Here is a 25,147-nt window from a genome sequence, read left to right on the forward strand (position 1 = left end):
CATCAAATTCTACCAAATTTTTAAAGAGAAAAATGTGAATTGAAGTTAGGAGAGCGTTTTAAAGAGAAAAATCGGGGGAAATAATTAGTTAAAAGGGTCAAAATAAGCGTTAAGTGCAGCACACAGACGGAAAATACACTGGATTTTTGAAATGGGTGGTAATCTGGGCATTTATTTAATTTAAGGGGTGGTAATTTAAAATAAAAAATTAAACGAGTGGTTATTTTGAAAATGGTTACATTTTTGGGTGGTAATTTAAAAATTTTCCTTAAAACTATAAAATTTCGAACCAACAATTTTGTCTCGAGTATATATTACTAAATGTAGCAACTGCAACTAACTTGGGTCAAATACCGGTATTAATGATTGTATGTTACGGAGTATAAATTAAAATGGATCTTGCTAACTCCTTGGACGACGTTAGATAGCATTTAAAACATTTCATAAAATTGAGAATGCAGGTTAAAATTGTGTGTCGATTAGTGTAGTTGATATTCATTAAATTTTATGACAAAGTAAGGTTGATGTAGGAACCACATACAATAATTGTATGTGTAGCCTTTACCCGTAACGTATTACTGGTTTTAATGAATATTTTTTAATGAATATGTAGCCCTAAGGGCTATATATAAGCATTAAATATACTCTTGGAAATTGTATAAAATTAAGAATTCATGACAAAAACACGCGTAAATCAGTGTTATTAGTGTTTATATTTTGATGATTTCTTAAGTTTTTACGATTTTCAAGTGTAAATTTAATGCTTATATGTAGCCCTAAGGACTATGTTTAACATTTTCTTTTTTAATAAATATGTTTTTTTTTTTAATTTTATTCAACTACGGAGTATTTTTTAGCTTCTACATTATCAATGTCCGTACATAATTTCCTCAAAATTGTCCGTACATAATCATGAGCACACACTAGTATCATACTGTAATTAATTAAATTAAGTAATATAAATGCCTATAACTACTTTTGTATCACAAATTGATAGTCTTGTACGATGTTTCATTTATGGTAATTACTACGAGTGTGTAATAAATACTTCTCCGGAAACAACACTAATACTTTTTGATGCACTATCTACATATGAAAAACCTAATAGCATAACATAACTAAAAGTAGAAATATTAAATTAAAATACACATTAACAACAACTTTTTGGTATAGTAGGCTACATCATGTGGTAGGGGTTACCCGAGCTATTCGGCTAGGGATTACTTAGGTTACATTTACATATTCGGTCATGGTTTATTTGAGGGGTTCGGACATGGGTTCATTCGACCAAGGGTTGCTTGAGGGGTTACTCGGTTAGGGGTTACTCGAGGGTTTACTCGGTCAGGGGTTACTCAGATCAGTTACTCAGTTAAGGGTTGTCTAAGGAGTTCGGTCAAGGGTTACTCGACTAATTCGTTAAGAGATCACTTAAAGAGTTCGGTCAGGATAACTCGGTCAGGGGTTACTTGAGGGTCCCGTAAGAGGTTATTTGAGTGGTTACTCAGTCAGGGGTTACTTGATCAGAGGTTACTAGAGGGGAAGGTCGGTCATGGATTACTCGAGGCCGGGTTACTCAGTTATGGGTTATTTGAGGGGTTACTTGGTCAGGAGTAACTAAAGTAACCCATGACTGAGTAATTTGAGTAACCCTGACAATTTGAGTAACCCCTAACCGAGAAACTCGAGTAACCCCTGACTGAATAACTCCTGTCGCACGGTATAGTAGGTCGCATACAAAAAGTTGTAAAACAATAATATCACCAATTGACGTGTGATTTCATCATGCACCCACAATTTTAACACTATTTTAGAAAAAATTTAAGTGCTTATCTAACGCCCCGGGAACGTCCGTTAGCAAAATCCTTTACATATATTCAGCTATAATTTAGTTTGCTTTAACTTTCTTATTTAGGCTTATTTAATAGAACAATATTTAAATAAGAAAAAATCAGTTCAAGTAATTTGAGATTATTAAAACATAATAAGATACAACAAACTTATCAGATAAATAACCGACAAAGTAACCAAACCAAACAAAGCCTAAGTAATGTTTTTACATAAGATATTGGGAAATTACTTCCTTTGTAAAGCAATTTTCTCATTTTTTGATTGTCAATGTGTAATTTTTATTTTCAATTAAATAAAAACTTCCTCCATTTGTCAATAATTGTAGTAGTTACTAGTTAGTAATGCGTAACATCAATCATCATTATTTTTAATGCTGAATTAATTTGGTCAATATATGAAATGTGATATTTTAAGTATTATTTATTTTCAGTTAAACATAAGAACTTCCTCTGTTGATAATTGTTAGTTAGTAATGCATAACCATCCATCATCTTTATTTTTAATGCTGAATCTTCAGCGTGTTTGAATATTCAAAAATATAGTGTAGTTGAACTCCTCACGAGTACGTTACTTAAATGTTAAATAAGCTTATGCCACGCTGTGACATGGCCCACACCCATTTACGAGAGTCCATTTTATAAGTTTAAGGAGGTTTAACCTTTAATTTATAATGTAATAAGAGGTGTATTAACTGTAATTCCTTAACCTGACAAAGTGAACGTAACTTTTTATTTTCTTTAATATGGGATACACATTCAATTTTATCAGTACACATCAATTTTAAGTACATTTATTGTAGAATAACAATTTCACTCACATATAGAGGCGGGAGCCAAGGCGGGATGGGGGAGGCCCGGCCCCTGTGGCCGAGCTCGGTAATCTTCATATTCTGCATTTGGCCCCTATAAACTTTGAATATAAACTTATCTTGGATATAAACTTTGAATATAGCTATATAACACATTGTTGCATTGGCAATCTTCATACTTAACATACATGAGTGATAAAGCATCTTACTTAACGGTTCCTTGATTCCCCATAGCACATACATTATCATTTTTTGGCAGATTGATGGGCTTCACGCTTAACCCAAACTCTAAAAGCTTTGATGATTTTTTCTATTATTATTTATTTTGGTAGATTGTATGATAAAATATAATTCTACTAGATTCTTTTATAAAAAGGTTAATAGTAAAATTTTGATTAACAAACAAAAAGGAAGGAGTGGAAGTACTACTCCTAGCTTCCGTTTCATAACAATCACAATAGTGGAAGGACACAAAATTTTAGGAAAATAATAGGATGGGACCAAAGAGGGAATTTTATATAGTAATATAAAGTATAGTTATACAAAAATTATATTTACGTAGTAAAAAAAAAAAAAAAAAAAAAAAAAAAAGCAGTATAAGGGGGGTTTGATGTAGAGAGAAATTAAATAAAAAAATTAATAATGAATTTTTTTTACCAAATAAGGAAGTGTTGCAATTATTATGAAACAAATAAAAGAAAAAAAGGGTTCGATAATCATTACAAAACAGAGGAAGTAATACTTATTGTATACTGTGAATAGCCTCGAGCGTTCCCCATGTTGCTACTTTTAATTTTTTTTTGAAAGACATTTAATAATTTATATATGTTTTCAATACTTTTATAGTATAGTATGAGTATTAATTTATTTGTGTGCAAGATTAGAGCATAAGTTACAATTAGCCTAATGGTTAAACAATGAGTTCATATTTATCTATCTACTCTTCTAGCTTATTAGAAAGCTTCATGGAATACCATGTACATGAAGTAACTTGGTTTTTAGGGATTTGATGGATCTTCTCTACCAATAAGCCTTATAAATTTGTGTAAAGCAATTCAAGATTGTGAGTACAGCTCTTAATTTATTGACAAACGTGACTAAAATTACGTAACTAAGTAAGAAAGAATATAAATGCGCAAGTGGATATTTTGCTCACTTAATTCTACTCTTCCCCTGGGCTATAATGCCTATAAATAGGCCATTTTAGCCATTGCCATAACCACAATTAAACTATACTTTTAAAATAAAATAAACCCTTTTTAATTACTAAAAATAATTTTGATAAGTAATTTCTTGTTAACTAAGTTTAATGGAGAAAAAAATTATGAATCAGGCTATTCTAGCTATATTTACGGTAATTGCAATAGTGAGCTTTACTACTACTCATGCAGCTGATCCTTCTCCACTTCAGGATTTCTGTGTGGGTGTTGATGACCCTTTTTCTGCAGGTCTGTTTATTTTATTTCTCATGTCTTAATTTAATGTACTTGCAATCCTTTAACTATTCCTCTATTCGTCATTGTCATTGATACCGTACGTATACATAAAAATGGAAATTGATTTTAGCACACCATTAATTGACTTTGGCACACCCTTATGTTAGGTACGTTTGTCATCAATGTATTTTTGTTAATGCTGCAAATATGTTGATTACATATTAACAAAAATTATTAAAAAAAAATGATATTTAAAAAGTAGATGTTGAGATGAATCTAACAAAACCTCACATATGACCGGATAAAGTATGTTAGACATGTGAAACAAAATTATACTCCCTCCTAGAATAACTGACATAGTTGATAAACAGGCCTGGAGTGATTTTTAACTACGGATTAGTTATCTTTGATTATTTATTGATTACTATACATATGTGTATATACAATATCATTAGACGTAAATTAAGAGCTGAACTGAACTGAACTGAATTTCAACGGAAGAGAACAAGCCCTTAGTCTTATAAAATGGACACAACTTTTTTATTTGTTCAATGTGGGATACACATCCAAATACAAACTATCGCTTATAAACTCAACCAATGTGGGACAACACACCACTCACATGTGAGTTTTTTCATGGACTCAACAATAATCAAACTTTACACACATGTCGAGACACTAATTTATTGTACTCCGTATTTCTTTGTGCAGTGTTCGTGAATGGGAAGTTTTGTAAGAACCCAAAGAAGGTGACAGTCAACGATTTCTTGTACAAAGGTTTCGATATAGCTTCGGAAATTGACAACCCTCAAGGAGTAGAAGCTACACTAGTGAACGTTGATAAATTTCCCGGGCTTAACACACTTGGTGTAGCCATAGCTCGTATAGACTTCGCACCCTTTGGCTTAAACACTCCCCATCTACACCCCCGTGCCTCACAGGCATTCGCGGTCATTAAGGGTACTCTTTACGCCGGTTTTGTGACCACCGAGTACGTACTCTACGACACTATATTGAATGAGGGTGACATAATCGTGTTCCCTCAAGGTCTAATTCATTTTCAACTTAATCTTTGCAACTCAACAGCCCTTGCTATCGCGGCTTTTGGTAGCCAAAACCCGGGTAGAATTAATGTTGTTGATGGTCTGTTTGGTACAAGGCCTAAAATTTTGGACAAGGTTCTTACTAAGGCTTATCAAGTGAATAAAACAATTATTGAGGAACTTCGTTCACAATTTTCATATAATTATGACCACGTATCAATCGACTCCGCAAGATCATTATTGCTTGAGACGTTATCTCAAAAGTCTAAGGATCTTGAAGCTTGATGCAATGCTTTCAACCATGAATTGAAGAAGTTAAAAGGACTACTATAATAATAATATATGTAACGCTGCTTGATATATTATAGTACGAAATAAATATCGGTTTGAATGAATATTTAAAAATGATGACTACTACTATGTCATCATGCTTTACTTTTATTTGATTATTTATGTTTCTTGTATGAATTTGTACTGTGTACTTGTATAAGGATTGTATAAATTCAATAAAGGACTACGAGTCTACGACAATATAATTATAATATTGTACTTTCTATGTTGCATTTTAATCGACAGATTTCTTTAGACATATAAACATATTTGTTAATGCATGCTTCAAATTAAACTTTTAATTTTTTTATCGCGCTCATCTTTAAAAATACTATTGCTACTATACTCAATTTTAATTGATTCATTGATTTTTGATTTTTTTTTTTTTTTTTGGCTGGTCAAACCTAATTAAAAACGATTTTTCTTTTTTAAAACTTATAATAGTTATGAAAATTAAAAAAAAAATTTAAAAATATAATAAATAATTAGTATTCAAAGTCCAATAATGATCTTTAAAAAAATAGAAAAACATTTGTATTGTTGTTGGCACTGCGAAAGAGGTAGTTCTGATTGATGCTAGGGATAACAGGGAGGTGGCGGTTTTTGCCTTTTGGGGGGTGGTGCTCTAGGTTTTCAGAGTAGCGCGCTAGACCACCACCACCGTACCACCACCACCCAATGGAAGTGGTTGTTATGGTGGCTTAATTAGGTGGTGGGGTTGCCCGGTTGATAATGGTGTGGTGTTAATTAAGGGGTGGGTTAGTTACTTAACTAAGGAGTTAAATTTATTAGTACAATTAGTAAAGAGTTTTTTTTTTTTTTTTTTTTTTTTTTTTTTTTTTTTTTTTTTTTTAATGATGAGTATTGAGTAAAGGTCTGTTCTCTTCAGATTATTTTCAGTTCACTTTAGTCTAGTTCCAATCAGTTTAGTTCTTAATTTTCTTCTCTCATAAATTATTCAGTTCAGCTCCAATAAGTTCAGTTCAATTCATTTCAGTTAAACTCAATTCATCAGTCAATCAGAACAGGCCCTAAGCTACTACATCCGTTTCTAAATAATTGACACAGTTAAAATTGGCACACATGCATGCTAATGCTATAGCTTGACTTTAGGCATATATATATAATTATATGTATTTGTTAAAAGTATAAATAAATAGCTGATATTTTTTATTCTTTTTATTAATATCGATTTAACAAATTATTTCATGATTAAATTTGTTTTGTACGAAGTATATGTTATTAAGAAAAATGAAAGTGAAAGTCTATTGACTATTACTAAAACAAAACATGCTGATGTTTTTCAATTTCTTAAAGTGTCCTACGTGTCAAGCTCTCATTAAAAATTTTATTTATTTTTTAATTTCTTTTTTTTTTTTTTGCCCTTTCCTTTTACTTAGCTTGCTAGATTTTAGGATTAAGTAGATAGGTTTAAAACTAAAAAAAAACAAAATTTGACTTTGGCATCAATATTGTTGTATACTCATTACTACTTTTGAATCTTTTCAATATACAACAATATTAGATATTGATAGCTAATAATATCCATTTTTTAAAATTCCACTCTAAACATGTAAGCTCAATAGATGATGAACTAACCATCATTTTAGAAAATTTTATATAACATTGTAGTAAATATTATAATGCAACAATAAATAATAAACATTTTTAAAAAAGGACTATGTACATGTTTTTTTTTTATATTTATATACCAAATTTTTTTATTTTTTTAAAAGCAAGCCAAGTTATTTTAAAATGATATCAACAACAAAATATATATAAAAGAAATATGGATAAATTATTTATCACCACCGTGCAACGCACAGATACTATACTAGTTACTATATTTTTTTTTTTAAAAAAAAAAAAAAAAATCCCTAAATGTGTCAAGTATTTAGTCAAATAGATGATCACTTTATAGAATTAAAATTTTGCCATACACCCTATAGAATTTTTAAAAGTTAGAGGCTACAAGCCTACAATATAGAATTTCCCAAGTTTGGAGTATTATATGGCCTTTGTGACACTACCAATTTCCAACTTTTCACTAGAACTAGAATATTTCAGTGAGTAGTCAGTACATTAATGGCGGAAGAGGGTTGATGATGAAAGGCATCAAGTTTGTGGGACCAAAGTTTGCGCGTTTAGCCTTAAATGATGATGAACTAACACCATATATCTACCAATTATTTCCATAATTAAGACTTGTTGTACAACTTGTTGGAGCCGTATTTTTAGTGAAATTATTACGTACATTTAGGAGTATTTGTACCTATTAAGTGTTTTACTTTGTTTTGTGAAATTTTAAAGATGATCGAAAATAGAAGAATAAGATGCAACTCGCATTTCCTTTGTTGTTCAAGCTTTGTTGTTGTTGTTGTTGATTTCGTATCTTAGGGCCTGTTCTGATTTACTGAACTAAACGGTTTATGAGAGAAAGAAATTAAAAACTGAAATGAATTGAACTGAATTGATTGAAGCTGAATAGAACTGAACTGAAACTAAGTTGAATAGAACAGGCCCTTAGTATCTCTAGGGTGCAAGATGAGAGAATTACAACAGTACGACACTTGCTAGTAATTTTTTTGAGGAAACAATACATCCATATGCTAATAACATACTCATTAATTCTTAATTCTAAATACAAATGTAGCTCTACCAATTAATTAATATACACTTGATAATATATTTTTTTATAAGAAAAAGAGTAGAATAATCTTCTAAACATTTGGATTAATGATAATTTGTAACAAATCATGTTAAAAAATAAGGAGGCAAACGATGAAAGCTCCGATCGACCGTTGATGACCTAGATATAAATACTGGTGCCAAATATGAACAAAAGACATGCGATTGAAAGGGCAAATGATATGAGATTCCATGACAAATTTCTCATGATCATAGTATATATATATATATGTAGATGTAGCTCAAGATTAGACATTATATTATAACAAATTCATCAAGCCACCTTCTTGCTTCTTGTTCTCTTGGTGAGTTTAACTTGAACCATTTTCAAGATTTTGTAGAACCAATATGCACTAACAAACTGTAATCCTGCGGCCATTGCCTGGACCAGAAAAAATAGCCGAGTTTAACATGAGGTACAAATATTACTAGTAACAAAATATATGTCTACACGTCTATTATATACTTGATTTTTTAAATAATTTTAACTTTTTAGTACCAAAAACTTGTACATACAAAAACCATTACCCTTGTTAACTTTATGAATCCATAATTTGTTAGTCATGTTTGCATTTTTTTTTCACCCGTGTATAAATTTCATCAAAAATATATTCAAATAAGAATAAAATAACAAAAAGAAACAGAGGAATTAACCGAATACCTTGAGTATGAGTGGGTTATCCGCGGATAAGACAGCAAAAAAGAGAAAAGGACCTAAGACCATCCTTGCAACAGAGAATGTAACTGCAAACATTATCTGCCACACAATACAAAAAAATCATACTAAGTATTATAAGAGATGATAGGGCAAAGTATTGGCCTAAAATATAATGGCAAATTGTTAGTTGGCCAATATATACTCATTTAAAGTGATAGATACGAGTACTAAAGATAGTATATTCACGAACAGTATAATAATTAATGCCACATTATAAATACATTACCCTAATTATGTCTCCATCTGAGTACTTGGCAGTTGTATAATTGTATTTGGCTTATTGTAAACATCAATTCCAATTTATTTATTTTTTTGGTTAAAATATGATAAAATGTTCAAATAATACAATTTTCTTAGGTCCAAAAGACCAAAACAATAAACAAGCCTATAATAGAGACATGTTTTGAAAATTCTGTGTAGTTCTTTAGAACATAAGAAGTTGTTAAATCTATTCAAACACTGATTTTTCCTTAGATAGAATTTTCAAACAATTTTTTTTTTTTTGAAGGAAATTTTCAAACAATTATAATTATATACAAAAATGTCTAATTTTTAGTTGTCTCCCATTCTCTCTATCATAAATTACTTGTTCTATTTAATTTATATTTATTTACGTCACAATCTCCAAGAAGTAAATTTCTAATGTATATTAGTAGAATTTATTAAATTATAATATACATAGTATTAAAATTATAAATTAAAGTAAATCTAACAATATCCATTGTGATAATATCTTTCATCTCCGATAAAATAGCAAAGAAAAACAGTCAACATCCGTAAATTTTTATGTTGAAAAGTCATACGTAGCAATTAATTTGACACGGAGAGAATACGTAAATTCTAGTAAAAGTTGAAATTAAAAAACTTACATCAGCAGCCAGATTAAGATCAGTATCCCGGTATCCAAGTTCTTTGAGAAACTCCCTTAAATGTAAAAATGGACTTGATATCTCTGTTATGAACAATGCTGCTATCATCTCTGATACACACTACAATTTGTTTTCAAACTAAAATCAATCTCACAAAATAAGCGTGGATATAAATAAATACATAAAAGATTTGTTAAACATAGGTCTCACGTTAAATACATTTTTTTTTATATATGAATAAATCACACGTCAATAAGTGTTACTGGTATGAAAATAATAAAAGTACCTTTTGGTATGAAATACCGGCTACAATTCCAATAATGCTGACCAAATGATGAATTGTGTTGTCAAGATTTGATTTTTTGTCAAATTGAGAGCATACCAAATCATATATCAAGTACCCCATTGTTACTGACAAGGCTTTTATCTACAATATAACACAAATAAAACCTTAGCTACATTACTCCAAATAAATAAAACCCGTAAAATATTCAAAGAAAATTACTCTACCCGTCTCTAAAAATTCTTTCTGTTTAGACAATTAACTGTCTAATATTACAAGAAGACTAGATCTTTTAGAGACGGGCGAATGATTAAAAAATTAATTAATTTATTTATGTATACCTGTTGTGGGTTGGAATTAGAGTTACTTGGGCAAACAGGGCAACTCCAATCTTTAACAGAATGAGAAGCTAAAGTAACAGCTAAAATTGCATGAGTTGATGATACAATTCTGTTGCGAAACTCATATGAATAATTTGGGAGCAATTTTTTTGTTAACATGAAATAGGTACTCCATGATATTACTGCCAATAATGTTGTGTTCACCATACCATCTTCCATTTGAAAGGGGTTTTTTTAAAAAAAAAATTTGTTTTTGAATTTTGGAGAAAGAAATTAAAGAAGAAAGGCAATGGAGGAGAAAAAGGGCAAAATATGAATATGAATTAAAGAAAGGGTTGACAAAATATGGTCAAATATATAGTAGAGGTGGGAGCTAATAAACGGTTGAACATTTAATACTTTCCCCCCTTCCATATAAATATTGATACCTAGACTTTTATATTATTATTTAGGCACTCTATTTTGATCATCTGTTACTGTATAATTTTCTTGATGATATAATTGTTATTGTGATATATGTCTTGATTAGGGATGACAATGAGTCGGATCAGCTATTCTATTCCATAACACGTATAATTTATAAATTATAACACGTATAATTTATAAATTATAACACGTATTTATAAATACAAAAAATATTAATTAATGATTAACGTTGTGAATTGGATATCGATACTCTACATGTTGCAGTATTTATGGAGTGAGGGTATGTACATATTTTGATGAATTAAATTAGGTTTTACGTGGGAGATTGGTTGGTCTTAGTTGGTTGGTTGGTTGGTTATAAATAAATTGAAAGGTACCGGCTAGCAATAAAAATGGTGATTGTACAAGTGCATAAGTTTAGAAACATGCTTCTCACGCTCAAGAGTTTTCTTGTTACATATCATAGCTTATTCAGTAAATTGAGCTCAAGTACAGCCAGTTTTATGAGGGAGGTTAACTAGTTCTTATAGTTCGTTGTAGAAATAATTTGTGTGCATTATTACAACATTTACACAAGGTTTGGTAGTAATAATAAATAGGGATAAGGGGAAATAATGAAGATTGGGACTATTTTTGTTAGATGGGAGTAATTGGAGTATTGATGGGAGAAATTGGAGTATGGTGAATTTTTTTTTTTTTTTTGGATAGTATTTTAGAATAAAAAAAATGTGTAGTTATATCAATAACTGGGTTATTTGTGGGTGATAAAATACAGGTGTTAGTGTAGTAAAAATGAATGAACTTAATTTAGTTAGCTTATATAATATGAGTAAAGATTTTAGTATAGAAAAATGATATTGTAGGTGAAACTAATAGCGAGGTAAATTGACTAGTTAGCGATAATAAGTTGAGAAATTAATATAACTAAAATATGAACTTCACCATAAATAACATTCCAAATGGCAAATACAATCTATAGAGAATTAGGGTCTGTTCATATTTACTTAATTTCAGTTCAGTTCAGCTCCAATCAGTTCAGTTCAGTTCAGCTCCTAATTTCCCTCTCTCATAAAATATTCATTTCAGCTCAATTCAGTTCAGTTCAGTTCAGTTCAGCTCTAATTAATTCAGTTTAGTTTAGTGCAGTTCAGTAAATGTGAACAGATCCTTAATGAGTTAATGGTATGGTGTCACTTACTTGCATATTTTTACAAGTTATCATACTACAAAAGTTGGTCACGTATGTGCATCATTTATCTAAAATACCTCTTTCTAACAAAAATGAATTGAAAAAAATTGTAAAGAAACTTAGATGACAAATAGTTTGGATTTGATAGAGATTTTAATGTATAGGTGGGCATGACAGCAGGAACTCTTCAATGTGTTTTACTACGTATTTGTTTAGTTGAAATAATTGCGTGGCAAATTTGGTGTGGCTGCCAATTGAATTATTTACATATATTTGCTTTTGCAATTTTATACACTACTGCTGAATTAAATGCATGAAATACGGCATAACAAGTCAAATTAGTGAAAAATAAATAATATGGTGTACAAATTATGAGGAATATATATGTGGAAAATAATCTAAATTATGACTTGCTCTAAATAATAGTATGAAATACCAACATACGAAGTACAGAGTATACTGTAAGGTTATGTTATAATTTTGATTCGAAAGTATTTTATTAATGAAATCTCTTTTTCTTCTTGTAAAAAAAAATGTTAAAATTATTTTTTTAAAAAAATAAACATATTACCAAAATTTACTTAGTATATAAAAACCACCAAAATTCCCTTCAAGAAATTTTATTGCTTTTTATTTACCATCATTAGATTCAAATCCATCATTTTCACCTTCTATGTATAGGAGTATGCAAGGCAATATGCCAATATACATAATAAAAATATACATAAATAAATTATATTTAAGGTGGCAGGCAGAACATGAGATTGTGTGGGGTTCATTGTCATTTAGTTTTGCAACAAATGTGGAGAGTGCTTGATTTGCCTTGTTTTAATTCTTGAGATTTTGTTCATAATGATTTTGATGGAGTTAGTTGGTGAATCTTCATTTTATTTTATTATGTTGGGGGAGGAGAATTAAGAGAAAGAGAAGGTGAGAATTGAATGGAAAATTTTAAATTTTTGAGATGAGATGGAGTTTGGTAGGTTTTTATTTAATTTTGTGTGATTACTAGAATGTTCCCTAACATTTCACCAAAAATTACCCATTTTGTTATGGTTTAAGTAGAGCTGTTAAATTTGGTAAACGGGTTATGTTTGGGTCGGGTGAGAGTGGGTCGGGTCAACTCGGGTCAGGTCAATTCAGATTAAATCCATAACCTATGCGGGTCGAGTTTGGGTTGGGTCATGCTTGAGTCGGGTCATGCTTAAGTCGGGTCACGTCGAGTCATACTTCTTATCGGGTTTGGGTCGAGTTTAGGTTGGGTTAATAACAGGTCGTGTTACATTCGGGTCGGGTGAACAATAGGTCGGGTTTAATTTGGGTTTTCACGGGTTAAAACGGGTTAGGGTAATTCTCGGATTTGAGTCGGGTTCGGTTCAAGTCAATAATTTGCGGGTTAGAATCAGTTCGGGTCATTCTCGGGTTTGAGTCAGGTTCGGTTCATGTCAATAATTTGCGGATTATAATCAGGTCGGGTCATTTTCAAGTCGGGTAATTCTCGGGTTCAAGTCGGGTACGGTTCAAGTCAATAATTTGCAGGTTATAATCAGGTTGGGTCATTTTCAAGTCGGGTCATTCTCAGATTCAAGTCGGGTTATGTCAAGTCAATAATTTGCAGGTTACAATCAGGTCGGGTCATTTCCAAGTCAGGTCATATTCGGGTTCAACTAACTATAAATAGATAATTATCATTTTTATCAAGCTAATTATTTCCTTTGACTATAATATATGTGGCAATATACTAGGGAACTATAGTGTATAATTTAGGAAGATAATTATCTCCTTTGACCATACAACAAATATATACTATATTTAACTCTTAAATTTGAGGATGATGCTCCTTTTTTTTGCTGGCCTGGACCGACTTGGTGTCCCAAGACAAAATGCCTTGATCAACAATAATAAGGTGGTCTAAATTTCATTTAAGGTGATTTGAAATCGGGTCAGGAACAATTTGGGTTAAATTTAGGTCGGGTCAATAACAAGTCGTGTTAATTTCGAGTCGGGTTAGTAAAAGATCGGGTTGAGTTTTTGGGTTGGGTAAGTATTAGGTATGGTAAAATTCGGGTCAGGTCAATAACAAGTCGGGTTGAATTTGGGTCAAGTCAATAACAAGTCGGGTTGATTTCGAGTCGAGTTTGTAATTAACAGGTTGGGTTAAATTCGGGTCGGGTTGAATTCAGGTCAGGTTAGTCCGTTAGTAACAAGTCGGGTTAAATTCAGGTTTTGACGGGTTAAAACGGGTTTGGGTCAATTTCGATTCAAGTCGGGTTCGGTGCAAGTTAATTAAATTGGCCGTTGTAACTTGTAAACAGGTAAATTGGTGCAAGTTGTAAACCGGTAAATTGGCCATTTAAAAGCAAATTGAATGGTTCCACACACCCAATTGGACTCCCGGAGGGTATTAGTGACCATGGTAAACATTTCGGCAATTTTTATTTCCTGGCGAAAAAAGTCAAAAATTCCAAAATTGAAAGCTAATTATCCACGCTTTTTGAGAAAATTTTTAGGTTTCTGGGTCCGGTATTGAAAAGCTTTGAGATTTTAGGGAATACATATCGGGGTCATATAATACTGTTTTAAACAATAAATATAATGATTCCACCCACCTAATTGGACTCCCGGATTGTATTAGGGACCATGGTAAATATATCGGCAATTTTTATTTACAGGCGAAAAAAAGTCAAAAAATTCAAAAATTTAAGGCTAATATCCACGATTTTTGAGAACTTTTGGAGGTTTCGAGACCCAGTATCGAAAATCCTTGAGATTTTAGGGAATACATCTCGGGGTCATATAATGTTGTTTGGAACCATATATGATCATTATATATTGTCATAAATGTTCGTGGTAGGTTTGAGTTAATGAAATCAGTGCAAGTTCGTTGTAAACCAGTAAATTGGCCGTTTAAAGGCAAATTGGATGGTTCCATCCACCCAATTGGACTACCGGAGGGTATTAGGGATAATGGTAAACATTTCGGCAATTTTTTTTTCGAGCAAAAAAAAGTTAAAAAATTCCAAAATTGAAGGCTAATATCCACGCGTTTTTGAAAAAAAAAATTAGGTTTCGGGGCCTAGTGTCGAAAAGTTTTAAGATTTTAGGGGATACATCTCGAGGTCATATAATACTGTTTTAAACCATAAATGATCATTATATGTTGTCATGAAAGTTCGTGGTAGGCTTGAGTTAATGAAATCGGTGTAATTTGTAAACCGGTAAATTCGCCATTTAAAGGCAAATTGGATGGTTCCACCCTCCTAATTGGACTCCCAGATTGTATTAGGGACTATGTTAAATAATTCGGCAATTTTTATTTACAAGCGAAAGAAAGTAAAAAAATTCCAAAATTTAAGGCTAATATCCACGATTTTTGAGAAATTTTGGAGGTTTCGAGGTCAAGTATCGAAAATCCTTGAAATTTTAAGGGATACATCTCGAGGTCATATAATGACGTTTGGAACCATATATGATCATTATATGTTGTCATAAATGTTCGTGGTATGCTTGAGTTAATGAAATCGATGCAAGTTGCAAACCAGTAAATTGGTCATTTAAAGGCAAATTGGATGGTTTCACCAAGCCAATTGGACTCCCTGAGGGTATTAGGGGTCATGGTAAACATTTTGGCAATAATTTTTAATTCTAGCGAAAAAAGTCAAAAAAATTCCTAAATGGAAGACTAATACCCACGCATTTTGGGAAAATTTGAAGGTTTCGGGACTCGATATCGAAAAGTCTTGAAATTCCAAGGAATACATCTTGGTGTCATATAATGCCGTTTGGAACCATATATGATTATTATATGTTGTCATAAATGTTCGTGGTAGAATTGAGTTAATGAAATCGGTGCAAGTGTAAAACGGTAAATTTGTCAATTAAAGGCAAATTGGAAGGTTCCACCCACCCAATGAGACTCCCAGAGTGTATTAGAGACCGTATAATATTTTGTCAATTTTTATTTCCGGGCACAAAAAAGTAAAACATTTCCAAAATTCTAAAATTGAAGTCTAATATCCACGTTTTTTGAGAAATTTTGGAGGTTTCGAGGCCAGGTGTCGAAAAGGCTTGAGTTTTTAGGAGATACATCTCGGGGTCATATAATGCCGTTTGGAACCATATATCATCATTATATGTTGTCATAAATGTTCGTGGTAGGCTTGAATTAATGAAATTGGTGCAAGATGTAAATCGGTAAATTGGTCGTTTAAAACCAAATTGGATGGTTCCACCCACCCAATTGGACTCCCAAAAGGTATTAGGAACCATGGTAAACATTTCGACAATTTATATTTCCAGGTCAAAAAAAGTAAAACAATTCTAAAATTGAAGGCATTATATCCATGTTTTTTGAGAAATTTCGAATGTTTTGGGGCTGGTGTCGACAATAAATGAGATTTTTGGGGATACATCTCGGGGTCATATAATGTCGTTTGGAACCATAAATGATCATTATATGTTTTCATAAATGTTCAAGGTAGGCTTGAGTTAATGAAATCGGCGCAATTTGTAAACCGGTAAATTGGTCGTTTAAAGGCAAATTGGATGGTTCCACCTACCCAATTGGACTCCCGGAGGATATTAGAGACCACGGTAAACATTTCGGTAATTTTTTTTTCGGGTGTTAAAAAGTCAAAAAATTCAAAAATTGAAGGCATATTTTTTAGAATTTTTGGAGTCTTCGGGGCCCGGTGTCGAACGGTCTTGAAATTCTAGGGAATACATCTCGGGGTCATATAATGTCGTTTGGAACCATATATGATCATTATTTGTTGTCATAAATGTTCGTGGTAGGCTTGAATTAATGAAATCGGTGTAAACCGCTAAATTGGTCGTTTAAAGGCAAATTGGATGGTTCCACCCACCCAATTGGACTCCCGGAAGGTATTTGGGACCATAGTAAACATTTCGGCAATTTTTATACCGGGCGAAAAAAGTCAAAAAATTCCAAAATTGAAGGCTAATATCCACGCTTTTTGAGAAATTTCGAATGTTTCGGGGCTCAGCATCGAAAAGCATTTAGATTTTAGGGGATACATCTCGAGGTCATATAATGTCGTTTGGATCCATATATGATCATTATATGTTGTCATAAATGTTCGTGCCTTCGTGGTAAGCTTGAGTTAATGAAATCGACGCAAGTTGTAAACCGGTAAATTAGTCGTTTAAATGCAAATTGGATGGTTCCACCCAGCTAATTGGAATCCCGGAGGGTATAAGGGACCACGGTAAACATTTCGGCAATTTTTATTTTGGGGTGAAAAAAAAGTCAAAAAATTCCAAAATTGAAGGCTAATATCCACGTTTTTTGAGAAATTTTGGAGGTTTCGAGTAGAGCTGTCATTTCGGGTAAATGGGTCGAGTTTGGGTCGATAAGAGTGGGTTGGGTCAATTAGGATTAATTCCATAACCTATGCGAGTCGGGTTTGGGTTGGGTCATGCTTGATTCGGGTCACGTCTGGTCATACTTATTATCGGGTTTGGGTCGTGTTAATAACAGGTCAGGTTACATTCGGGTCGGGTGAACAATAGGTCGGGTGTAATTCGGGTTTTCACGGGTTAAAACGGGTTAGGGTAATTCTCGGGTTCGATTGGGGTTTGGTTCAAGTCAATCATTTGCGGGTTAGAATCAGGTAAGGTCGTTCTCGGGTTTGAGTCGGGTTCGGTTCATGTCAATAATTTACGGATTATAATCAAGTCGGGTAATTTTCAAGTCGGGTAATTCTCGTGTTCAAGTCAAGTTCGGTTCAAGTCAATAATTTGCGGGTTATAATCATGTTGGGTCATTTCCAAGTCGGTCATTCTCGGAGTCAAGTCGGGTTATGTTCAATTCAATAATTTGCAGGTTACAATCAGGTCGGATCATTTTCAAGTCAGGTCATATTCGGATTCAACTAACTATAAATAGATAATTATCATTTTTATCAAGCTAATTATTTCCTTTGACTATAATATATATGGCAATATAATAGGGAACTATGGTCTATAATTTAGGAAGATAATTATCTCCTATGACCATACAACAAATGTATACTATATTTAACTCTTAAATTTGAGGATGATGATCCTTTCTTTTTCTGGCCTGGACGGACTTGGCCTCCCTAGACAAAATGCTTTGATCAACAATAATAAGGTGGTCTAAATTGCATTTAAGGTGATTTGAAATCGGGTCAGGAACAATTTTGGTTGAATTTAGGTCGGGTCAATAACAAGTCGTGTTGATTTCGAGTCGGGTTATTAATCGTGTTGAATTTTTGGGTCGGGTTAGTAATAGGTCTGGTAAAATTCGGGTCGGATCAATAACAAGTCTGGTTGAATTTGGGTCAGGTCAATAACAAGCCGGGTTGATTTCGGGTCGGGTTTGTAACATGTTGGGTTAAATTTGGGTCGGGCTAGGAACGGGTCGGGTTGAATTCGGGTCAGGTTAGTAACAAGTCGGGTTAAATTCGGGTTTCGACGGGTTAAAACGGGTTGGGTCAATTTCGTTTCAAGTCGGGTTCGGTTCAAGTCAATAATTTACGAGTTACATTCGGGTCGGGTCATCTCCAGGTCAGTTCATGTTCGAGTTCGGGTCTCACATACTCGGGTCAACTCAGGTTTAGGGTCGGGTTTGAGTCACCATTTTTTCGGGTTCAGATGGGTCGGTTAATAATCGGGTTTGAGTCGGTATTTCGGGTCGGGTCAACTTTTGACAGCTCTAGGTTTAAGTATATGTAAGAAATGTTCTCAAAAAAAAAAAAAGTATATGTAAGAAATTAAGAAACACTTGGACTTTAGGATTTTGGAAATATGAGTGATGCTATGTATACCATTGTTGTATGAGATCCAAATGAACAACACCAATTGAAAATTGTCAACTCATCGTAAGCTAAAAAAGAACGAGAGAGATAATGTTAAGCTGTGAACTGTTAAGTGGTGGTGAATTTTTTTATTTTTTTATTTTTTTTACTTTTTTTGGATGGTACATTAAAATAAAAATTACTTAGTTAAACACAATGTTTCATATGTTATTCAGAGGCTACTTCCGATCAGGAGTTACTCGATCGGTCTTAGGTTATTCAATCAGAGATTATTTGGTTAGGGGTTACTTAATCGATTAGAGATTATCTAATCGCTGTGTCAATCATATGATGGTCAACCCCACACACACAAAAAAAGAAGAAGAAGAAAAAAAAAAAAACACGGTGTAATTAAAATCGTTGGTTCCTTCAAAAAGTTGGTTAAATTTGGATGGTAAAAATAAAATTAAAAAATTAAAAAAAAAATTCCAAAACCAAAACCCACAAATCACAATTCCACAAATTGTTAAACCCTTGTTCTCCTGCACAAGGCATCAAGCTTATGCACAAGTACTTGCTTGAAAATTTGAAATTTCAACAATACCAATTGGGTTTCTCAAGTGTTTTTTTTTTTTGAATAGCAATTGGGTTTCTCAAGTTTGCTACTTTAAAAGATGGAAGTCCATACCATAACGGTGGCACAATTACCGAAAACTCCGGCGTTACTCCGGCGAAATTTCCGGGCTTTCTGTTCACCAAAGTTCCTAACTTTATCGTCTTTGCAAACTCCACCATCAACAACTCACTTAAAATCTGAAATGGGGAGCAATAAACTTGAGTTTCCAACTAAAAGAATGTTTATTCTTGGCATGGGTTATGTGGGTCAATTCTTTGCTCAAGAGCTCAAGCATGAAGGATGGTACTTAATTTCTCCTTTTAATTTATCAATTTGATTATTATGTTATTATTTTGTTGATGTTGGTTTAAATTTGATGATCATTTAATAGAAATTTTTTGGGATTATTGTGATAAATGTTGTTTTGGGTATAAATTATGCCATGTGAGTTGAAGTTTTGTATTGGAATTTATTCATATGCCATGTTAAAAGTAGTGGTTAAGTTTGGAGTTTGGTCATTTGGGTTTGATTGGGTAAAGTAATGCATAATTTTGTCAAATTTTTAGCAATTTTATGACTTTTATCTACTGAAATAATCTTCAATGATGGTTTTTGCATTGTTTTCTAATTCTTTAGTTATGTTTATGTGGGATTACTAGTGTTTGGAATGTTGATTGCTAAATATTTGGATTTGAATGAGATGTACAAGTATGGATTTACGAGTTCCCGGTTGCTCCAATGCTGTTAGTTGCTTCAGTTGCTAACATGAGGAAGTTGCAGGGAAGTTGCAGGTACTTGTATGAGCGATGCAAAGAAAAAGGTTCTTGAACAAAAGGGATTTGATACCTTTGTTTTTGATGCAATGGAACCAGAGTAAGTGTTTACTTTCATCTAGTTTTATTTGTGGTATTTAGTTTTTCATGCTGTTGAATTGCCTGAAAAATGATCAATACACAAGATTTTGCTAGCCAGGTTTTTGATGTTTGTCCTGAATTGATGAGAGGGTTCTTAAGTAGGATGTGCTGCTATATCACACTACAACATTGTTAAATTGTTTTCCCTGAAATGTTTTATCTACAAAGCTGGGTGTGTAATTTAAGTTCCGTCGAAACCTGTTTATAAGACCTGAATTGCTTCATTTGGAAATCATTGCTTTGCCTTTGTTCTGGAGGGGCCTAGACATGGTTTAGGTTTCTCTGCCAGGATACTCTGATTCACTATTTTCCGTTTCTTATTGCCTCGGATCCTCCAACATGTGACTCAGATGGAAGTTCCTCGATAGACTAAGATGCTGTACTCACCTTTTAGTTTCCATTCCCCCAATTTTGGATATTGGCGATCCAGTAAGTTGTAAACTCTTTAATGTTGAGACTGCCTCAGATAAGTGTACTCTTTCATTCTCAGATTTATTTGTTGGTGTACTTGATGCAGATTCTTCAACATGAAGATACCTTTAAAGAATGTTTGGTAGATGGAAATCTCCAGTGGCTTTGTTATTTGTCAACTACAAGTATGTGCTCTATGTTTTCATTTATAGATGTATATGAAGCATAGCTTTGAATTATTCCTGTGCTCCATACATTGATTCTGCCTACCTAAAAAATATTGTAGCGGTGTAAATAGGGAGTCACATGACATGGGGTAGGGATTGAAGAGTGCATCTTATTGTTTCCAGAATCCAGATACGATTTGACTTCATTCCTTTGGTTAAGTTTGAATAACCATATGAATGCACTTAAGAGATTCAGGAGAGCATTCCTTTGACGGATGTGTTTCTCTAGTACCACTGTATAATGCAAAGGAAAGCTGCAGAGCTAACCAGTATTTTGTTAGACTAATGGAATATGAAACCTAGCTAAAGATTTCATTGAAGTATTATTATTCAGTTAAGAGTTAATAAAGTATTGTAAATAAGGCATCTTATTCTTTCTGTAAAAACTATTTTTACATGCAGGTATATATGGAGATGCTAGAGGAGCATGGGTTGATGAGAAGTAAGCATCTGCACAGTAGTTTCTTTGAATCAGAATCAGGTACCTTATAGATTCTTGATTTGCTGCAGTTATAACCCAGAGCCTTCAAGCAACTTAGCCAATATGAGACTAAAGTCAGAGGAAGGGTGGTTAAAGTTGGGACAAGATCTTGACCTCTCAACCTATGTATTTCGACTTGGTGGTATATATGGCCCTGGAAGAAGGTTTGCTGATTAATTGCCAGTCAGTGATGTCTTTATTATAAACTTTGAGCTATGAGTAGCTACTGCGGAGATTTTTAATGCAATGTATGCTGTATTGCAGTGCTATTGATACCATTCTAAAGAAGAAAGAAATGTCAGAACGTCAGAAGAGGAGAGCAACTAGAAATTTTACATCCCGAGTTCATGTTGCAGACATTTGTCAAGCTCTTAAAGCAAGCATTTCATTGCATGTCCAGAGGTTAGTTTCCTAGTTAGAATTTTCGGAAAATATGTTTAATAATTTAGCAAATTTGATGAAGCATTTATACTTCAGAGCATTAAGAAAATATTTGGAACTGGACTGCTTGATCTTCGACAGCAGAGTTCAGTTACCAAGCAATACTGCAATAGCACACTGCATGTGGTTCTCCGGCTGTTCTTTTCTTTAATCTCCTGTTAGTCTGTTACTGTGGAAATCAACACAAACTTGTGCTGCTAAGAGATCCCTAATAGACATTGGTAGTTTGTGTAGTGAAAAATTAGAAGCACTGCATCCTTGGTAGCTTTTTAATAGCATCCTGAATTGATACTGTCGATCTGAATATAAGTGTGCTGAATTTAGAATAGCTTAATGATTAAATTTGAAGGCTATAACTCTTGTGTCATTGATTGATGTATCAAAGGCCATGATACAGCCCTTGGACATCACTTTTGAACACTAGTATCACATCTAGATTAAGTTTGGTATTCTTCCCTTCTAGTGTTCTAAGGTAGTTTGCATACATAATAGCTATCTTTAAAAGAATTATATAAACCTATTGGTAAGCTTGTTATGGTAAAAAACCAACATATATGACCCTTGGGGACACCCTCCACATTCACTTCAATTTTGAAAAAATTTCCTGAAATTGGTCCTTAAGCGTGGATTATAGCCTTCAATTTTTGGTACTTTTAGACTTTTTTGAGCCCAAAACAGAAAGAGATAGGGGAGTTTCTCATGGACCCCAAGAGACCCCGGGAGGCCATTTGTGTGGTTGAAATTGCCCAATTTGCCTTTAAACTCTCAACGACTCAACTTAGCCGTACACTCCTCCTTTCATAAACTTAAGGCCACTACAGGCCTAGAGGCCTTTTGTGATAGATTATTGGCCGTATATGGTTCCAAACAACATTATATGACCCCGGGATCTTCTCCTACCATCACGTCAATTTTCGATACTGGGTAACCAAAATTGGTCCGATTTCATTGTATTATAGGCTTCAAATTTGGTCTACATAGAACTTGTTTAGACCCAGCAAGATTATACATCAAGGTGCTTCTCGGGGTTCCCAAAAGGCCTTGAGATGCCTACTTGGTGCCTGGAGCCATCTCATACATGCCTAATGCCTTGGCCCACCCCATTTAATCATGTCTTAAGATGCCTTGCGTTGTTCCCTTGAGTTGGCCTTGCCTTGTTTTATCCCTATGGCATGCAACTTTTAATTGCTATTAATAAGCCACTAGGGGATGGCCAATTGTTGAGAGACCTTATATGACTTTAAAGAGATTTTGTAAAACCAATTTTCGAATTCAATCAAAAGTAGCAAAAAGATGTGCTAGATGGGGCTCATTTGACATCTATAACTCATGCTTGTAACACCTATGAGACTTGTGGATGTATTCAAAATCTTTAAGAGAATCAGTGAGAAATATCATGAGGTTGCTCAATGACCCTGTGACTTATAGATGACACCAGTCCTGATTATGCTCCTAATCTCCTATAAAAAAATCATAGCAAATGCTTGTTCTGTTGTTAATATGGTGGGAAGTGTGGAGATTAGAGAAGCTTCTACATCTCCAAAACAATATCCCATGGTTGCCAAAGGACCATGCTAAGCTCTTACCTTTGTACATAATGGACATCTGATTTAGAGATGACACTGGTTAAAATAGATTTTGATTAAATCCATTATAAAGGCTAACACTCACACCTTTCAGATCCTTTCCAGCGATCGTTGGACCGTTGGAAAAGCTCACAGAATCTAGGAGTGCTAATATCACCAAAATAATAACCTCAAAACTCAAATTGTGAATCTAATGCATTGTACATCCTCCGATACTGGCAACTAATCTCAACAGGAACTTTAAAATTCTTCACTTGCTTTTGAGTAGCCTCCAGCGCATATTTATGCAATTTGGACCATAATTCATAGACAATATTGAACCGAAAAAGGCCTGAGTTTACTCTTTCCAAAGGTTACATATAGCTCTGTAGTTCATACTTGTGAAGCACTCTTTAAGCCTTTAAGGGATTGTTATCCAATAATCAACGACAACCCTGAACTTTGATTGATTCACCTAAAAAACTCTATATTTGATTGTTGTGCGCCCCTATATGACACCAGTTTCAAAATTCATAGAAACTTGGACTTTCTTCCCAAGCATCCTAGCAATCTAGCACGGTTTCTCTCAAGGTCCCAAAGTGCAATGGAGCTAAGAAAATAAGGCTACTTTTTTAAAACAAATGGAACTAAGGCTATATCCAAAAGGCTGTTACTTCCAAAGATTTTATGTCAAGTATATTCTGTTGTAATGCCACTGATACCATTTCAAAGATGTAACTACTTCCAAAACAGGATTTAGTTTGCAATGTATGGGTTAAGTGGCTCCGTGTCTCAGAAAGAGCACCTTGAGTGAGACTCACGCTTCAAAGGAATAAATGTAATCCTTGCAATTCTTTTGCAAAGACTTCACCCTCATAGATTTTGCTAATGACCCTCTGGGTTTCTGTGGTCCTGTCTTCATTTCATTAAGCTGGATATTGTTATTGAGTAGGACATATACTTCTTCTGTTCGCTTTTTCTTATCTAGAGTGAGTGCGGGGATTTTGGAAGTGTATACAAATAGATTAGATACTGTAAACATGATGTAGAGGATGTTATATTCTGCAAAATTATGTGACAGCAGTAATATACTTTGTACTGGGTTTCAGTTTTTGCATGTATGTTTGTGCATTACAAGTAGTTGCCTATATAATTCAGATGGACCCTTTGGAAAGCTGACATTTCATCTTCATAATGTGTCTATTCTACAGGAAGATTTATAATGTTGTTGACGATGATCCTGCCTCTAGAGCTGAAGTCTTTGCCCTTGCACACCAACTGATAAAGCAGAAATGGCCTGGTCTGATTGGTGCTACTGATAACTCTATCAATAGCATACTTCTCGGGAGTGCAGAAAAACGAGTGAGCAATACTCATATCAAGAAGGAATTGGGCGTAAAATTATTGTATCCTAGTTATAGATCAGGCCTCCAAAGTATCATAGACAATATGGAGGATCCTCTTGTGTATAGTGATTAATTAGTGTTTGTAATCACCCTTTCTATCAATCATAAAGATAGAAGCCCTTTTTGACAATTAGAGGTTAACTGTTTGTAGTTAGCTGATTTTGTTAGCTAGTTCAATTACTGTATTAGTTGTTTGACTGATACTGATATGTAATGGGGAAAGTTATTTTTTATTTTTTATTTTTTATAAAATGGTTACATAAATTAAATATGATCAATTTTAAGATATGATACAAATACATCTTTTCAACATTGCATCAAAATTCTC

General features: G+C 33.3%; 3 protein-coding genes across 3 annotated transcripts; 2 read left to right on the plus strand and 1 right to left on the minus strand.

Moving 5' to 3' along the window:
- The first annotated feature begins 3,898 nt into the window (after positions 1 to 3,898).
- LOC145638333 (putative germin-like protein 2-1) lies at positions 3,899 to 5,686 on the plus strand. Its single transcript, XM_081689303.1, has 2 exons — positions 3,899 to 4,104; positions 4,804 to 5,686. The coding sequence occupies exons 1-2, from the start codon at positions 3,966 to 3,968 to the stop codon at positions 5,418 to 5,420; spliced, it is 756 nt and encodes a 251-aa protein (XP_081545429.1). The 5' UTR covers positions 3,899 to 3,965; the 3' UTR covers positions 5,421 to 5,686.
- A 2,435-nt stretch (positions 5,687 to 8,121) lies between these two features.
- On the minus strand, positions 8,122 to 10,695 carry LOC145638335 (uncharacterized). Its single transcript, XM_081689304.1, has 5 exons — positions 10,365 to 10,695; positions 10,027 to 10,167; positions 9,741 to 9,860; positions 8,815 to 8,910; positions 8,122 to 8,535 (listed from the first exon to the last, which is right to left on the minus strand). Exons 1-5 carry the CDS (start codon positions 10,581 to 10,583, stop codon positions 8,428 to 8,430), a joined length of 684 nt encoding a protein of 227 aa, XP_081545430.1. The 5' UTR covers positions 10,584 to 10,695; the 3' UTR covers positions 8,122 to 8,427.
- An 8,571-nt stretch (positions 10,696 to 19,266) lies between these two features.
- Positions 19,267 to 25,052, plus strand: LOC145638336 (uncharacterized). The gene is made up of 8 exons (XM_081689305.1): positions 19,267 to 19,677; positions 20,155 to 20,247; positions 20,639 to 20,717; positions 20,806 to 20,884; positions 21,329 to 21,368; positions 21,437 to 21,571; positions 21,672 to 21,809; positions 24,625 to 25,052. Exons 1-8 carry the CDS (start codon positions 19,433 to 19,435, stop codon positions 24,890 to 24,892), a joined length of 1,077 nt encoding a protein of 358 aa, XP_081545431.1. The 5' UTR covers positions 19,267 to 19,432; the 3' UTR covers positions 24,893 to 25,052.
- Positions 25,053 to 25,147: the final 95 nt, after the last annotated feature.

This window comes from Chenopodium album, chromosome 7 (assembly GCF_948465745.1).
Source record: "Chenopodium album chromosome 7, dcCheAlbu1.1, whole genome shotgun sequence".
NCBI classification, from domain to species: domain Eukaryota; kingdom Viridiplantae; phylum Streptophyta; class Magnoliopsida; order Caryophyllales; family Amaranthaceae; genus Chenopodium; species Chenopodium album.

What these genes read in the sequence shown, in the direction of transcription:
- LOC145638335 (XM_081689304.1), bottom strand. Translation starts at nt 10,583, where the DNA reads ATGGAAGATGGTATGGTGAACACAACATTATTGGCAGTAATATCATGG. An exon ending in CTAATTCCAACCCACAACAG is followed by an intron (nt 10,168 to 10,364) that starts GTATACATAAAT and finishes GTTATATTGTAG; the next exon opens with ATAAAAGCCTTGTCAGTAAC. An exon ending in ATAACCCACTCATACTCAAG is followed by an intron (nt 8,536 to 8,814) that starts GTATTCGGTTAA and finishes TTTCTGGTCCAG; the next exon opens with GCAATGGCCGCAGGATTACA.
- LOC145638333 (XM_081689303.1), top strand. Translation starts at nt 3,966, where the DNA reads ATGGAGAAAAAAATTATGAATCAGGCTATTCTAGCTATATTTACGGTA. An exon ending in TGATGACCCTTTTTCTGCAG is followed by an intron (nt 4,105 to 4,803) that starts GTCTGTTTATTT and finishes TTCTTTGTGCAG; the next exon opens with TGTTCGTGAATGGGAAGTTT.
- LOC145638336 (XM_081689305.1), top strand. Translation starts at nt 19,433, where the DNA reads ATGGAAGTCCATACCATAACGGTGGCACAATTACCGAAAACTCCGGCG. An exon ending in TTGTTATTTGTCAACTACAA is followed by an intron (nt 20,885 to 21,328) that starts GTATGTGCTCTA and finishes TTTTACATGCAG; the next exon opens with GTATATATGGAGATGCTAGA. An exon ending in GGAGCATGGGTTGATGAGAA is followed by an intron (nt 21,369 to 21,436) that starts GTAAGCATCTGC and finishes GATTTGCTGCAG; the next exon opens with TTATAACCCAGAGCCTTCAA.